The sequence below is a fragment of the Pyrgilauda ruficollis genome, unplaced genomic scaffold, assembly GCF_017590135.1.
Source record: "Pyrgilauda ruficollis isolate IOZ18807 unplaced genomic scaffold, ASM1759013v1 scaffold224, whole genome shotgun sequence".
NCBI classification, from domain to species: domain Eukaryota; kingdom Metazoa; phylum Chordata; class Aves; order Passeriformes; family Passeridae; genus Pyrgilauda; species Pyrgilauda ruficollis.
In genome coordinates, this window is record NW_024521873.1 from 224493 (window position 1) to 242336 (window position 17844).

At 38.9% G+C, this 17844-nt stretch overlaps 1 protein-coding gene across 1 annotated transcript in view; it reads right to left on the minus strand.

Annotated features, from left to right (window-relative positions):
- The window catches only part of ALDH1L2 (aldehyde dehydrogenase 1 family member L2), a 28616-nt gene extending 10826 nt beyond the window's left edge, over positions 1-17790 (minus strand). Inside the window, exons 1-10 of the mRNA XM_041468666.1 lie at positions 17635-17790; positions 11775-11916; positions 9295-9529; positions 5546-5711; positions 4627-4728; positions 3982-4071; positions 3080-3214; positions 2556-2681; positions 1063-1154; positions 94-241 (exon numbers count right to left, since the gene is read on the minus strand). Of these exons, the coding sequence (XP_041324600.1) occupies positions 94-241; positions 1063-1154; positions 2556-2681; positions 3080-3214; positions 3982-4071; positions 4627-4728; positions 5546-5711; positions 9295-9529; positions 11775-11916; positions 17635-17790 (1392 nt within the window). The remainder of the gene's footprint in view (positions 1-93; positions 242-1062; positions 1155-2555; positions 2682-3079; positions 3215-3981; positions 4072-4626; positions 4729-5545; positions 5712-9294; positions 9530-11774; positions 11917-17634) is intronic.
- Between the last annotated feature and the right edge of the window lie 54 nt (positions 17791-17844).

A 17844-nucleotide genomic window follows, 5' to 3' on the forward strand; every position in this document is an offset into this window, starting at 1 on the left:
CCTACTGCATCAAGCAGTCTAATAAAATGCATTCTCTGCCCTCCCCTGAAACCCAGGAAAGACTAAGCAACAATGCAAAATTAAAGGCCTTACATAATCAATGACTAACTCTTCTTCTTTGTCTTCTCCTCTGAGTTTTCTGACAGCCATCTGAATAAAGTCTGCAAACTTAGTGGCCATATACACATCTTCATTCTGTAGCTGCAGTCCACGATGTTTCTGTTTGATCTCTTCTAGCATTCTAAAGATTTTGAAGAAGGAGTAAGTTTATTTAAAAATTAAACAATTCTCCAGATAACTGAATCATTAGAAGGGCAAAAGGGATCAAAACTGGGCCTCAGTTTGTGTGCATGTGAATATGTGTGTATGTTTCTCTGACAAGGACACAGAAGTGATGCAATTTCCTGAAATCTGTTGGTTTAATTGTGGATGCTATGAAAAAGAAAATGTCACTTCTAGAATACTCTTAGGAAAACTTTTGAAAATCAGTTACTAGAAGATATTGATATGCTGTTGGAAAACAGTATTTGGGACTACTCCAACCAAAATACGGAGGACATTGAGCTTGGCAGGCAAACAGCACAATAATCAGTTTGTTTAAAAATGCTGGTTTTATATTACGGTCTGTGCTGCAAAAAGAAGGCAAACGAGGTGACCCAAGCCATGGCAAACTCAGCGCATCTTTAAGCATGGGCTCAATTCTTTCTGTGAAAGGCTTCTCATTCCCTCTGGGGAGGTCTTTGCTCAGGTTCCCAGTCAGTCCCCTGCTCTGGCGATACCTGTGGCTGCACGCAGACAGGTTTGAGCATCACCATGCTCCCAGGGGCATGATATTCCTGAAGTTAAGGGGAACTTTCCTTCGGTAGAAAGAGCAGGATTGCAGCAATACCTCATAACTTTGGGAGAAGAACTGTACATGTTTCCAAGATAAGAAAGAGAATATTAAGAGTATTGGAAAACATGCAGGGATTATTTTTTTAACACCACTGATTTAAATGCACCATGACAACTTTTTTTTTATTAACTTTTGCTTTACAATTTTCTTATTTTGAATATTCCTACCTGACAACATGCATAGAGGATGCTCCAGATTTGAAGAAGTCTGTGGAATCCTCAATCACAGCAACATTGCTTAAAATTCCCTTCCAAATAGCCTAAAAATACAGAACAATAACAGAAGCAAGAGTGAATAATCCTCTAATAGCAAAAAGTATTTATCAAACTGTATTTTCTATAGTATTTGTGCTGACAACATATATTATTTCAAAGGTTTCTAAAACATGAAGTTATTTTAAGAGGGTCTAAAACAGTCCAGAGACATTATATCAGACAAGGAATTTTTCAGTATAATTAGATGATCAAAATATAGTATTTTGTCCATGGTAATTTTACCTAATCAGGTAAGAAACCTGAATGGTGTAATGCTAAAACTTTTCAGGCCCATCTTTAAAAGATTTTTTTATCCTCCAAATAATAAGTTCCCATTGCATTACAGAATGTGTCATCAGTATAGGCAAGGACAGCCTGGGGCACTTTATGAATGGATTGATGATATTTCAGGCACCCGGCCAAGGCTGTGAAGTAGTTTAAGCTGCATGCATGAGATGGAGAAATAAACAGTTCAATAACTGGTATTGTAATATTTCAATTAATTATAACTGAGTTTCACAGTTAGCAGGCAGTGTCATCAACTGATGAGTTTATACTTCTTTTCATAATTTTCTCAGTCATTCAATAGCTCCAGGCAGTATTTATGTTGCTGCAAGCAGGTTCAAGGTAATCTTGAATCAGGTAATCTTGAATCAGCAGCTTAAAATATTAGTACATGAAGCTGCCTGACCTGTGCCAAAAGTTAATAACCCTTCAGCAGAGTCAGCACAGGAAGACATCTATGATTAATTTGCTCTGGCACAAAACTTTAATGATAAATGTGGCTTTCAGCTAAGCCCCTGACACTGCAGAGGGATAGATTTCAGGAGAGGGCAGAAAAGTTCCTCTCTGGCTATGAGAGTTTTCTTCTCCAGCTGTTCCCATCCCTCTGGCAGCCAGCCCCTTGTGTGTGATTGTGACAGAAGAAGTGCACACAAGTACAGTGAAAAAACTGCTGCCTTTTGCTTTCAGAAGGCTGTTTTGAGACTCCCTGGAGCTTGTCCAACAGGCCCACTCTGAACACAACCTAGTGATGAACACCACAGTGAAAAAAGGATTCCAAGAACTGTCCCAGTCTGCCAGTGTTGAAAACCTCACTTATACAAGGTGAAGGTCAGCTTGTTTTTCCTCACCCCACCTTCATCACTTGTAGATATTTACCATTACCTGCACTCACTGTTTTTGTATCACCTGTATCTGAAAGGAAACTTTGTAAAGTGAGACAAATACACCAGTGAATCCCCACCTGAATTAATATCAATAACTAAACCTTCACCCCCATATACTTTGAGTACATTTTATCAAAAAATTACTTGCATGACTAAACAAAATATATGCCTTGGCAAAAGTAAGTATGTAATGCTTTTGGCTGAATAATATCCCACTGAAGCAGTTTAGTGAATTACTCTGATATCTTCTGCAAACTTTTTCTCCTCTTCTCTAAGTTCCAGGGCAATTGTTTCATCAGCAGAGAAGTATTTAGATGCAGGGATCATTTTGCCATCCTCAAACTGCAGATTTCTCACTAGTACCTGAAAAATGAAAGGATATGATTTTAAATTGTTTGGGAGGTAGCACATCCTTGGTTGAAGAGTTTTAGGCATTAATAGGGTGATTGAAATAGTGAAATAAATGGTTCGCAGGAAAGCTGATATGATGTAGGCAATTTAGCACAGGCCACTCGTACCTGTCTTTTAAATCCTCTCCTAGTAAGAACAGATTTTACTCCATATAGGAAATGATGATGGATTGAGTGAAAAGCAGAACATGAACATCTGCTCCATCGGATGGCAGAGGACTGATAAACTCCAAGTGAATCAGCTGTCAGTCATTAGCGCCTGGATTTATCTAGCTTGACAGTTCCACACTACTCGCCCTTCTTGCTAAAACAATTCCATCCATGCTTATGTTTGCCAGAGTGAGCACTTACCATCTTGCCATCATTTCCAAAAACTACTAGACCATTCTTTGTCACAAGTCCTGGTCTTGAAGCACCTTTTATTGTCAGCTCTTGTCCAGCAGGCACTGAAGCATCAAGTAATGAAGATCCATAAAAAGTAACCACCTAAAAAGAAATGTAATTGAAAGCACACAGGTTCTAAGTGTGCTGTAAAATTTTAACAATTTTATTATACTGTTTTGAAGCTTTAATATAATAGAGATCAAATATAATTACCTACACATGGAAAATATGTTACAACATTTCTAGACCTTTACAACTCAGAACATGTAAAACTTTGCAAATTGCCTAAACCTGCAAAGCAGCTGAGCTGTAACAATGTGCATGCTGCAACCAGTGCAGGAAAGGGAGCAGCTTTTGACAGTGCATCCCAGAGTGAGGGACCATTCACTCTATAAGATTTCATAATTTATTTCTGCAAAATATCTAGACCCAAATCTCTTTAAAATGAAACCCTCTGTTATTTCAGCAGCCCACAGTGTTTCATTTTGCTGTCTATACTGTGATGTTGGCCACTGTACATGGGCTGTACTATACTGTAATGCATACCTGCTTTCCAAAACGACTGGCACAGTTTGGTTCTACTCTTCGTACCTTTGTACCATGTCTCTTTTTTTTTTTTTTTTAGATTTGTACTTATCTTTCTTCAAATTAAATTAATTCTGCTATTAAAAACTCTTAACTACTGTGTTCTGTGTGTTTCTTTAGGTGCCTGTTCTAGATACACACAAAACATAAAGTCATCAGATTAGAGCTACTCCAATGTAACAGCCATTTGTATTCACCTGTACACAAATATCTTTAATTTTATAATAAAAAAGAGTCAAAAAGAGAGTAGAGATAAGAATATTCTTCTGGTTTTCAGAGCATACCTGGCCATTTATTGTTGTCCATGCTCCAGGCACTTTATCATGCCCTCGAATCCAATTGTGCAAAGCTGCTGCAGGTTGGTCCCAGGAGATCTAGGAAATCAAGACATGCCAGGATGCACCACCACACCTTCCCAACCACAAACAAGATCATCTAATGCAGTAGGGGTGCTTAGATAAAATAATTCTCATATGGGAATTCAATTAATATTTTTATCTCTGTTTATACGGCCCGTGTTATTTTTTGGCACTAGAAGGAAAGGTGCCAAAACTTTGTTTTCCTAAAATCAAATGTATTTCTGGTAGAGAATTTCATATGGCCTGTTGGCAAACAAAGAGAGTGATCTTGATTCAATGTTGTATTCACAAGTATGGTAGCTTACTAAGAATCCACTGAAATTGCAGCTGCCTGTACATGATTCCAAATAAGACACCAAGTTTCTAAATACATGTAACTGCTGAAAGGAAAATGGAACTTAACCTAGGGCTCCATTACATGCATCCTAAGAGGTATTCCAGGAAAAAGAGGTGAGGAAACCGCTCAGTTAAAATTCATGTTAACTTCATATTGCTGCTACTGTAGTCTGAATTAATAACTTTTCTAGTACTATGCACAAAAAAAAAAAAAACGGTGTTACTTCACACTACCTCTGCATTTTCCTTTTTCTGGATCCCTTCATATGTTGCCCCTTCTTTAGGCTGAGGTATACGAGGGGCCTTACCATCAGCAATTAGATGTACAGCTTCCACCTATGTGAAAAGGTAAAAGATTTAATGTTAGCTTGGTTCATCTTTTTTTCTTCAATCATACTTCAGAATGACAGCAAAAGACTTTCTGCCACAAGGTGAATTGGTTTGGATTTTTTTAAACTTAGTATTTCCAAACCCTAAGGGATCAGTGCTGCCCTGAACAAACGTGTGTTTCCTTGAGTCTCTTTGATAAAAGAAATAGCCTCCAGAATTTCATGGGAGTACTTAGTCACCAAACTTAGAACAGCTGTCTGAATTCTCCAGAAAAGAAATGTGGCTCAGTATGATTGTATTCAATGTTTTCCTTTTTCTCTCTGCAAAAAGTTATTTTTCTGAATTTAAATGAAGGGAGAAAAAAAAATCTCTAAGGAGCAATGCTGAGTATTTTTTGTGCATTTTCTTTTCTTTACTTTAAAAAATACAAAAAATGACAAGCACAGAAAACCCAGAGTCAATCCACCAGAACTTTGAGCCTCAAACACCATACTGCCGTTTTTTCTTAAAAATCTCACGCCTAATTTTTTTGTTGTTGCTGAGCCTTTAAAAGATTTCGTCTTGTATGAAAGAGCCACATTCCAAATAAATTCAACTTCATGCCATTTGCGGAAACAGAATATGCTCTGCCTGCTGTCAGCAACAAATATTCTGAGGTCACATCCTCAGCTGTTGGGCAGCTGCACAGCTCCAGTGAAGTCCAGGATTTGGCTGAGTATCACAACCTCTATCTTTCCAAATGCATACATCTTGTCTGTATTTCCTTTACTTTCAATCCCTTTTCCTCTTAAAAAGCTGGTATTCAGTACAATATTAAACATACCATGGCCTTTATTCCTTCTGGGAAGAGAAACCGGTTATATAGGTCATCCACGGTATCATTTTGCCCAACATCACATTCTCGCTGCAGAAGTATTGGTCCAGTATCCAAACCATCATCAGCCCAAAAAATGGTAAATCCTGCTTTCTTATCTCCTTGAATTAAAGTCCTGGACATAAAAAATACTTACAGTAAATACCAAAAAATTAAAGTAGTTAGGAATATCAGCTCACATGTTTTACATTCATTTTCTTCAGGAAGACAGAAAAGAAAACCCTAACAATCTTTACTATACTTTCACTGCTCACTTCACAGCCAGGAACCCAAAGATTTGACACTGTTGATGTGTGGTTTCCAAAAATGACACAGGAAATGCTGCAAGTGAACCCAGGCTGTCTCACATAGTTCACTGTGATAATTATTTTCAAAGTATTATTAATGGTAAGCCACTCAGAGCAAAAGGTGTGCAACAGTTATGACAGAATTTGAAAGATGGAAGCATCTAACAGAATGCTGTCTTAATAATTCATGATTGTTTACTGTAATTAGCAAAGTCTCATGGCTCATCTGCAGGTCAACAAGGAAGTACATTTGTCACACAGCTGAAAAGGGGTAAAACTCAGAATGGAAAATTATAAATATGCAACTGTTTAAGGAAAAGTTATTAACAGAATTAAGGCTTTCCAGCCAGATTCTCAGCTGCTCTGCATGAACATAGCAAAGTTTACATTAGACCTGTGCTGATTTACCCCAGCTCAGAATTTGCTTCTGCATCCAAAGAGAACTTCAGCCACCTAAAATTTTGCAGTTCTTCTTTGGCATGTGTCTCAGAATGATGAAAAATCAAACTGAAGTGTGTTTAAGGAAGCAGCCAGAAACTGTGAGAAAAAAATTTCCTGCATGTTTTCAGCCATTTGTATGCATGCAAACTTCAATGCTATTTTAAGTAATACATATCTCATGTAAGTATTCCCTCAGCAGCCCATGTTGTAACAGAATTGTCTGAGATCTGGCTTATACACAGGAAAATTCATTATTAGTTATAAGCACTGAAAGCTGCATTCACTAAAATGAGTGAAGTACACTGAAGTATATATGGGATGAACAAGGGACGAACTCCAAAGACAGCTGGGGAAGTTGGCAGGTATAACAGAAGTGAAAGCCTACAGAAGTTTGGCTAGCCCTTATCAGATCTTTCACATATTTAAGCTGCATTTCTTCTAGTTTTTATTATGTAAACGTCCCAAAAGAGTACTCTAGTGAGAAATGGATGTACTCAGCATGGAAAAGAAGGTTTTATAAGCAAATGTCTCTGACGCTGAGTAGGTGACAAGGTAAGAACTACGTGTGCCTCCTCCTTGGTCCACCAGCTCCCTCCACAAAGGGCTGCTGATAACGGAGTGGCGGCAGCTGGAAGAGACTCTAAAGGAAGCGAGTGAGCAACCCTCTGCACCCCAGGACCCTTGTTTGTACCTGGTTATGTTTAGCCATGCCTAATTCTCAAAGGTTTTCTTGGTTATACTGTGAAGATAAAGGGTCTGATAGCACCAGGGCTGTAGCCACAATATGTGAAAGTAGTGATTAGAGCAAGGGGTGAGATGGTGAAACACAAGAACAGACAGTCAAAACCAAATCCTAGTTTAGATTAAAGGCCTCGGGACAATGGCCTTCACTTGAGAAGGGCAGGAGCAGATAGAAAAGATTCCTTTTGCAGAAGGAATATGCAAAATAGAGCAAGACACAGTGATACAGCACTGCAATACATTCCATTTCTGCAAACCTTTGCACTTGCTGAAAGAACTTCCTGAAACAGAGTTTGCTTCTACACCTTCCTGTGAAATACATTTTGATGAATTTCTCATCCATAAAAGCATCCTTTTAGAGCTCTCTAGATATGGGGTTGCACAATTTAATAACAAACTGCATGGAGTAAAAGGACCTCATTTATTTGGAAAAATCCTACTACTTGACGTCTTTGCTGACTGCTCCCTGACTTTTGATTAGAATGAGCAATCATTCTTTTTTCACCTTCCATGTCTTTCATGGCTCAACACACAGCTAGTGTATGCCCTTCCCAATGACCTCTTTTCCAGTCTAAAGACTCCATCATTTGTCTTCAGCCATGTGAAAGCTGTCCTATACCCTTGGCCATCTTTCATAGCCTTTTCCGAACTTAGCTAGTTCATGTTCCAACTGAGATACAGACAGTATTTAAGATCACAGAATCACAGAATATTTTGAGTTGGAAGGGACCCACAAGGACGATTGAGTCCAACTCTTGAATGAATGGATCCTTCCATGGTGAGTAACAACAATCCTTTTCTGAGTAACAACAATTAACTTTAACACTGCTTATATACAGTCAGGGGGGTTTCCCTCTTGTGTCCGTTGTGTAATGCTTCTTAACTTTGAATTTGACCTCTCATTTTCTCACTCTCACATTATCACGTTTACTCATTTGCATAAAAAGTGTATTCCTTATTACAGATTTAAATCAGAGTCATTGATCTAAAGTTTCCTGGCTTTCTCTTTCAGCCTTTTTAAAACTGGTATTGCTTTTGCTATTTCCCAGTCACCTGCATCAACATAACCTTAAGAAACAGAAACATTTGCAGGTCATTTCAAATCTGCAACTTCAAATTTGCTGAAATCCTGTGGTCCTGACAAAGAGTTTCTTATTCCTTTATCAGTTCACGAAAATGTCTTCTGCTCACAGTTTAGCTCAAGAGAATTGTTTTGGCTTATTCTACCCAAAGAAGGACTGTAGGATAGTAACATCCTAAGCTCCTCCATCCTGAATACCAATACAGATTTCCAACTGTGATATTCTCTTTGATAAATACCTTTGTTAAATCGCATACCTCTATCAGTTACATACCTCCAACCTTTAACATATTTGGAGGAATTGTTGGTATTACATTTGTGCCTTAAAAAGCTGTTTATTTCTTTCTTTTCTGGACTGTCTCATTCTCATTTTCTGCTGAGTTTATGCTATTTTACTTTACACACTTGGACACAAATGACACTTTTTGAAGTCTTTACCTCTCTAATAGTCTCCTCAACACCTCTGTTTAAGTATTTCAGCTTAGTACTTTTTCCAGGAAGGATTAAAATTAAACAAAACTAAGTATGCTTTTGCTTTGAATCCACAACACTGTGGATTCAGATAATCACCATGCTGCCTGTAAGATTATTTTTAAATTGTTCCTCCATATTTAGATAATTTCTTACTGAATTTAGACACTGTGATAATGTCATTTCTGTTGTCACAAGAGTGCCAGATTTGAGTCTATTGTGGCCATTATTGCAGTGTAGTTCTTTCAGGGTGATGATTTGAACCTACCTTGTGAGATAAGGTTTTTTCTTGTGGATTCTCCCTTTTCCCTTCCTCTCTGTGAACTCTTAGGGTCTGTATCAGACCTTCCTGTGACAGTTTATTGAGTGTTTGTGGGGATGAGCCACTAGGGCAGTGTCCTGCTTATGGAAACTCCAGATTGTCGATTCGTGCATGTGAGTAAAATACATGAATGTACAGCTCACACCACTGATCCCCCAGAGCAACAGCTGAGCTCGCACTGGAAATAATAATGAATCCTAGGTATGAAGTGCAGTTCATGTACCAAATAGTCAGCTGCTCTAGAGAAGTTCCTTCAGAGCATTTGCAAGTCAAGAGAAGTGCAGCATTGACAAGAGTAACGGGGCAGACCAGCCCCTAACGTGACAAACATGTGGTTTTGATGCACAGAACTCACCAGTTGATTGCAGAAGCTCCTCGGTGGCGTGGTAGGATGGATGGATGGTAAATAATAGAGCCATGTTTTGGGCAGTCAATAACATCCATGGGGATAAACTGTGTACAGAATGGAAGGACATTTAACTCTGCTCCAACTGATTTGTAGGCTGCAACTACTTCCTGGATAGGCTTGCCTTTAGCTCTCCACTTGGGGAACTTAAAAACAGGAGTGCCATCCTTCTCCGCTGCCAGTGCTGAGGGGCAAGAACAGTATTTACTTTTTTCATTCTGTGTTAAAAATTCAAGTCAGAGACATATTGCATGACAACTGAAGCAAGTCATCAAGTATATGACCACAGAGTGCTCTTCTGTATGCTGTTTAAAAACCTTTGTGCTTGGATGCATTTTATTAATTCTGTCTTTGATTCTTTTTCCTACAGCTTATGTCAATCTCAACTTTCAGTTCACTCTTATGACTTGGCTGGTAAGTACCAATGAAAACAGAAAAGACAGGTATTCATACTTTACTTTCTCTTTTTTGTCTGTGAAATTGGATCTTGAGCTTGACCTGAAGCATCTTTAGCCTGTTGATTTAAATCTTAGGTAAATTCTTATTTAAATATTATTCCATGCAAGTTAGTGTGTACTGAAGTTACTGTTAGAAAACAAAGACTGTAGCTGTCTGAGGGCACAGAAAACTTCAGGAAACACTTGTGACTTAAGCTTTTGAGTTATCTGGAAGTAAAAACAAGTGGTTATCTAGTAATTTAATTTCATTTTTTCCACCCAGTCAGGAGAGATTGGACTTAATTAGTCCTGTGGTTTTAGTTAAAAATCAATACACGATTGAAAGATTGGAAGATTGACTTAGTTACATTTCTTAGTGTAACAACCTTACAAGAATAATTTATATCATGTAAACAAGTTATGCTATATTGTATATAAACTTTTTATACAATGTAATCCAAACAGACATGGATAGTCAATTTTTCGTTTTCTAAGCTAATGGTTGCCTTCCCTAATTCTTCCGAAGTGTGATTAAATCTTTTAATGAGGTAGAGTTGAGAATTACATGCTAGTCTGTGAACACCACAGCACCAGTAAGCAAAATTTATGTTTGATTCTTCCCTCGTGAGAGTTCTATAAAAACATGTCAGGACCACATAAAAAAAACCAAACCCAAAACAAAAACCAAAACAACACAAAACAAAACGAAACAAAACAAAAACCACCAAAAAAGCCCCCAACCAAAACCAAGAGAGAATTGAAACAGCTCATGGAATGTAGTTTTGATTTCAGATTATCCATAAAGGTACATTCCATTCTGGCACTTCTATTTGCTAATCATATTAACTCACAGTCTTTGAACTTGTGTCACTGAAACAAAAGCCGAAAAAAAAAAAAAAAGTGACAATTCAGATGGTTCCAAATTAGCTTCTTTGCCATGTTGGGTTCTGAATACAATGAGTACAATTCTAAATAAGCAAAACTTCCTTCTTTAGTAAGCCTAGAAAATCCTTATGCACCTCAACAATGGGAAATGTGTGGTATTCACATTCTCTGAACAGAGAGACATAATTCTCTCTCACAGGGTTTTTCCTGGAGAAGCACAGAGAGAAGAAGAGCAAACAATTTTCATCTCTATTCTCTGCTCCTGTTGTTTTTGCACATGTGGAATGTGTTAGGAAGATTGTTTACCTGAAGGGGTTTGTCAATTGGATTCTACTGAGGATTGTTTTGTTTCCTTGGCCAATTAGGTCAAAGCTGTGTCCTGGCTATCTCAGTCACGAGTTTTTCTTTAGTATTCTTTAGTATCTCTTTGCTATGTAATTTAGTAGAGGATAATGTATTATAATATGGTTTTAATAAAGCAATTGTTCAGCCTTCCGAATCAATGAAGTCAGCTGCCAATTACTCCCTGCGTCAGAGGTGCCCTGCATTCAATAAAGGAAGAGCAAAGCCTCCTCCAGCCTTTTGAATGTGTTTTCCATAGTCCAGGTGGAAGAGAAATAGGTTCTGCAGGTAGGCTGCCACACACAAGCTTGTCAAAAAGGGCAGAAAACCAGGGATAAACAATCTTGGCTCAGTGCCCTGAGTGTCCCAGCCAGCAGAGAGAAGCAGGTGACAGACATTTGCACTTGCATATAGGCTCAGCAGCTATTTGCTGTAAGATACAGATCTAGTTCAGAATGAGTATGTCTAGGGTGTACATTCCAATAAGATATCCAGATTAATTTTGGTTTTTCAATACCTTAATATACAGCTCTGCATGTTTAGAAACTACTTTAAAAGCTTCTTTTTTGAAGTACTGACAAATGGACAAGGTTAAACTGGTTCTGGGACTGGATATCCTTTGTTAAAGGATAGGTCTTGTACTGGATTTAGTGGATAAAAGGCAATATATGCAAGTCATTCCCATATAGCTATAACCTTCTAATGAAAAGGAAAATTTGTTATGTACACCTGTAATTTTTACATTTGGATTCAGGTTACACTTACCCAAAGGATCAGCTTGTCCATTCTTGTCAGGCACAGTGAATACTCCCACAACTTTATGCCCCTCTTTTCTCAGCTTGTTATAAACTTCTTGTCCAAAAATACTTTGACCTATAAGGGCTAGCTTCAGCTTATGTTGATAAGCCTGGTAAAAAGAATTAAAACAAAACATGTTGTAGGATGCAAAGAAAATATGTTATTGCTTACATTTCTGTCTTGCTCTTTCTTTGTCAATTTTCAGTTGGATTTAAAATGGAATAGTCTTTTCTAACCTAATCACCTTTGAAGGAATAATAATCAATTTTTTGAGACTAATGACAGGTAACATACAATTTAGAGAGAGTATACTTCACATGAAAGTATCATCGGATTCTGTCACTGATGTTTAGATGACTTTTTTAGAATTTTCATTAGACAGACCACCCACTGCTTCTTATTAGAGGCTCCATGATCTTATCCATAGTCAGAAATGAAAATGCATTTTTTGAAACATACATAAAACACTTTTTGTAGACATAATTTATGTGTCTGCAACATGCCCTCTAAACTCCGTAATTAAACAGAGGTATATTATTTGTGGTTAACATGTATAGGCTAAAGAAGACAGACTTGTACTGTTCCTGCCAAGTTAAAAGTGATGATCATCCATTTGATACTCCTACAAGCAAAAAAGGTGCTAAAGGTGAGGTTACCTTGCTGGACTTCCACTGCCTGCTGCATTTGGATTCCAGTACACTGGACATGTGATTTAAGCTTCTTCAAGCAGAGCAGGTACAAGTAACCACCTCCACCTTTTTTTTTAAATTTATGATAGTTAGAATCACAACACTATGATGATATCAGAATATCAGATATTGCTATGTCTTTCAAGTGATTACTTCTCGAGGAAACGACTTTTTCCTTCTGATCCTTTCAGATTTATGTGGCAGTTGTGCTCCTTTCCCAGCCTACCTCCAGTCCCTCACCTCCAACATCTCCTTTATCCCAGAACTGGTACTGCTGTAGCTGCAAGAACTGCATTAGGGTACTGAAGTGAGCAGGCACCAACATGAAAAATGCAGCTTATTCATAACTGGATCTCTTCACTGGTCTAATTTATAGTGCACAGCCATGAGTCCTAACACAGGGCCAGCAGGGGAGAAGGAATGAGCATGGAAACATGGCAGAAGGGTGGAACTGTCTCTATATGCACTGTCTTTGCATTTCTAGTCAGCTTTTGGAAAATGAAAACTGGAAACCTCTGGAAAACAAATGGACTATCAGACCTGGTTAAAAAGGAAAGGTCTGCACAGAATAAAGAGAAAACGTACCTTCCTCAAAGCTGGGTCTGGCACAAACGGTTCCTAGACTCAAACCATACAGATCCCTCCTCTTAGGAGGCCTGAATGAAAGGTAGGAAATAGATCCACACACTCCCCACCTTTTTTCTTAACTTCATTTTTCACAACTGGACTTTGACTTCCATTTTTTCCTTATGACCCATTAGAGGAATCAAAGCACTCTATGAATGTCTTAACCACTGATGTTTGTTTTGCTTGTGAGTTGGCACTTGTATGTTTATCTCCTCCCACCTCTTCCCTTTCTTAGGGTGCTGGGACATGAGGATACTTGGACTGAGTGGGTTATTGATTGGATAACAGAATGGTCTGCACTGTCCATTAGATCATGTGACAAAGAGAAATGTCCTGAAAAACAGGTTACTCAAAACCACAATCCACTGCAATTCATTTCACAGCTGACATATTACAGATGCATTTTACTGGTTTCAGCTTACATTTTTGTTGTGCAGCTGGCTTTAGAAAAGGGAGTTATGAATTGGTAGGCTCCATTACAGGAATATTGGAGTGTGGTTTTTTGGTTTTTTTTGTTTTTTTGGGTTTTTTTTTAATATAAAACAATAGGAAATAATTATTTGTACTGGACACAATATTTTCCCAGAGAATGAAACTGCATAGTAAAACTGCCCTGTATTGCAGCATTACTCAGCACTAGTGCCACTGCAGCAGAAACAAGCAGTAAGGTGCAAAGGTGGACATAACTCAGGCCCTTGCAAAATCAGATTGTTATAACTGGCTGGCAAAAAATGTCTGCAAGACTGCTGATGATAGTATTACTAACCAACATTGCACTGCTGGCAGCTATACCTCAAATAATCCATCATTTTGTTCTTAACAAAGACAAGACCTTGTTCTGAATTACAACTTATCCTTGCAATCCTTATCCAGCAAAGCCAAACTGATGCAGGTGGTGCTCATTATCAATGCCTTATGATAGATGTCTTTACAGCAGAAATGCTGCTGCACTACAAAAAACCAAAAAACAGTTATTAGGTTTTCCCAAGTATCTTAACTATAGCCAGGCAAATTGGAGAAAGATTAACCTGCTGGATCACTGAACGTGTTTAGCGTGGTATGAAATCCTCTGATTTCTGTACTGTGCTAACTAGTGCACAACTCATATATTAAATAAATGTTTAAAATAGTCCAGATGATAATTACTTATTTTACTTCTGCTCTTTCATTAGCATTTCTCAGTAAGAACACAAGACTGGAAGGGATCTTCTTAGCTAATGAATCTTCTCCTCTGCCATCACAAAAAAATCATGTCATATGATTGCTTTTATAGATCTACCCAAACTCCTTTTCAAAGCACTGTTAAAGTACTCACTTCTGTACTCTGCTGATTTTCTGATACTTGGACAATCTTCTTGTAATTTTAAGTCCAAATTTATCACCACTTAAATAGTTACTTTTTCACAAAGAGTTTATTCACAAAGTGTTAATAACATATGCACCCTCTATTCCTACACTTTCAGTTCATGTTGCCCTGTGAATAAATCTGATTCTCATATTACATGGAATGGCATAGCAGTTCCAGTACCAAATCATGAGTTGCTGTAAATTAACATTTACTTTCAGTAAAGCCACACATTTAATTTGTGCTAGCTGTGGAACTGAATCAACAAATGGTGAGAAGCAAAGAGAGAATGTAGTCCCCAAATGAATGACAAATAAAAAAACCCCATCAAATCCAAACTGAAACTGGCAATACTGAGAAGATTGCAGTGTGGGAAATTCTGTGTGCACAAAAACATTATTCTAGTAGTAAATCAGCTTTGCTGCCTCACACTTCCAGAAGGTAACTCAATGGGGACTGGTTTCAATTGCAAGATAGATCTGGTAACTGTGACCAGTGATTCCTGAGTTCTCTCTCCACTGTGGTACCCACAAGTCAGCCACAAACAGGATTTCTACTGAGTTTAAAAAAAAAAAAAAAAAGAAAGAAAAAAGAAAAGGAAAATATCTGTGTGGAGGGGCTTGCATGCTCGGATCACAAGTTCAGTCCTTTTTTTTTTGTTTTGTTTTATTTGAAAAGTTACAGTGGAACAACTGCATGAGATGTTATAGCCATTCATATATTCTTTTGGAAACTCTCCTTAAGCATTTTTACCTAAGATGAGTCAGACCTGTGGAAGTGGGAAAATTTTGTACAAGAATTTAATGTGGACATAACACGCAATTAAAATGGAAAGTCCTATAAGATGACACAGAGAAGAAAAAGAGTTTGGTGTTTTCTGTCTTAGAGAAATAGCACATTTTGACCAGTGTGCCATTGCTAGCATTCATCACAAAACTTTTGAAATTCTGTTAAAGAACACCAAAACATTCTTGGCTATGCGCTAGATGGATACTCCATCATTATCACTAACATGCACAGTGATTAAACTTTTTATTGTTTTTGACAGTGATGTTAAGAGATTCTACTAGACTCCTTTTGCAGCTGCCTGGCTGACTATGAACGTGTAGCCTGCATGAACCATGCATGTAAAGGTTAATGGTCATGCAGCATCAGAGTGGATCTTTTGCTGCACTTTTGTAAGATTACCCAATTCCTAGTTACAGTAAACAATGCAGTTCAGGTGGCTTAGGGAGATCTGGCCCTTCTTTTATTACTAATCATAAAATAATATAGTTATTATGACAGCACTGCCAAAATACATGATTTTAGGAAATTAGTTTTCACTCTACTGTAATTCGGTTGCTTTCACTGTCTTTACTTTAAATTTCTTCTTTAACTTTGTATTTTGTTTATAGCATAACACAGATTAACAGTGATTATGTTTCCTTGACTCAAATACTCATTATTTGAATGAAGACAATAAGATAAAGGTAGAAGCATAAAATCCGAGAAGTGTTTGTACAAGCAGTCTTATCTTGCATGCTCAACGTGTCTCAAAGTTCACATGTGTTTCACCACCTCAATACAAAAGCACAGATTTAACTTCTGTATTTAAAAATTCTGCCCATATGATCTCTTGATACCATACTGGAATTTATTTTAAAATAACTCATTAAAAGTTATACAGTATTTTAATGTTTGATTCCATTCTGGCTCTTTTTTTCCTCCAAAACACTTATACAGAACTAAAACAAATAGAATTAAGTACTGCATAGATGACAGCCTGACAAATGCTGGTAACTATCTTGTCAAGTTCCCTAGAAATGGGAGATAAGTCCAACATCTACATTTTCTTCTCAGTAGAGTCTAAACTTACAAAATCTCTTCAGAGGAGAATTTTTTTTTTGCAGGATAAAAATAATTTTCTGTCACTGCCTCTTTTGTGTGTGCATCTAAACTTCAACTGGTTATAACTACTAATTAAATTTCCTGAAAATTAAGATTTAGTAACTGCTACCCTGGGTACAAACCATATAATCAAAAAGATGACAATATTTTACTTAGTTTGCATAAGAATTTAGTAAAGCTAAAAAATTTTGAATGTTACATCTTTTTAAAATTATCACAGAGAGATGCTTCTTTTGAAAAGCAGTACTGCAACTTTATTTCTACTGAGATCCCCCTACATGTGCTGAATTCCAGTGCCTGCAAATAGAAGCCTATAGTAGAGCCCCGCCCCCATCTACATACACATCCAGGGCAATGTGTTCCCACCGTTCATTCATTCTCTTTTTTTTGGCACTGTTGGTTGCATTTCCAAAAGGCTTGTGTCAAATGTCCTTATTCTAATGCCTTCCATGCAGATACCTTTGGAGGATTGCTGTCCTCAAACAAAACTGAGCAGCCAAACACAAAACAATGAACAATCTCTAGGGAAGAAAAAAATCCCCCAAGCCTCATCCAACTTGCCAGACCTACACATCTGGACAATTTGGACTGGACAAGGCTTTCAGGGAGAGGTTCCTTGCAGGAGTCCTGCAGTCTATATATGTAACCAGGCATAAAGAAAATTACTTGAAACAAATGCTCAGAGCTGTAAAAGACTAAACCATGGGGTGCAGAGGAATTTAGACCATCAACTTCCACCCTGAGCAGTCCACCATGCCAGAGCTATGAACTGGCGATGAGAAGGTCACAAACGAAACAGGCCAGAGCCGGGGGCTTCACTTTGGCGCTGGGAACGAGCATGGTCCCTTCTAACTGAGAAGACAGCCTTCAGCTTCTCGCAGGGCAAATCCAGCCTGAGGGAGGCAGAGAACGGCTGCATCACATTGTTCTTGACACACGATTACGGGGCACTATCACAGCATCGCTGCTGCCTGTTCCCCGCGGCTTCCAGGCACATCCCTGCAAGATGCAGCGCCCAGACGATGGCTGCGATCCCGCTCGCCGAGCAGCCGGGCAAGATGCAGCCTTTGCACCCACACCGAGCCCTTTCCCGACCCTGCCGTGCCGGTACGCGCTTTGCTAAATCCTCGGCAGAGACGACAGACATCATATCCTGGAAAACACCCGCTCCCGCCAGCCCCCTCCTTGCGGCTGCCCCTCGACCGGTTCGCTCGCGGGCTCGGCACGGCACAGCACGGGGACGCAGCTCCGCGGCCGCCCGCCCCGCGCTACTCACCGCAGCCGTGGTGCAGATGGTCCGCAGCAGCCGCGGTGCTGTCCGCAGCATCTTGCGGCCGCCCGGCCAGCTCCGAGCGGGCTCCGCGGCCGTGGCGGAGCGCCTCGTCTGATGCAACCCGCGCCGATGCCGCTGGCGCCGGGCCAGCGCCTGCATCCGCGGCGGCGCAACCCCGCCCGGGCCCGCGGCCGCCGGGGAGCGGGGCCGCCC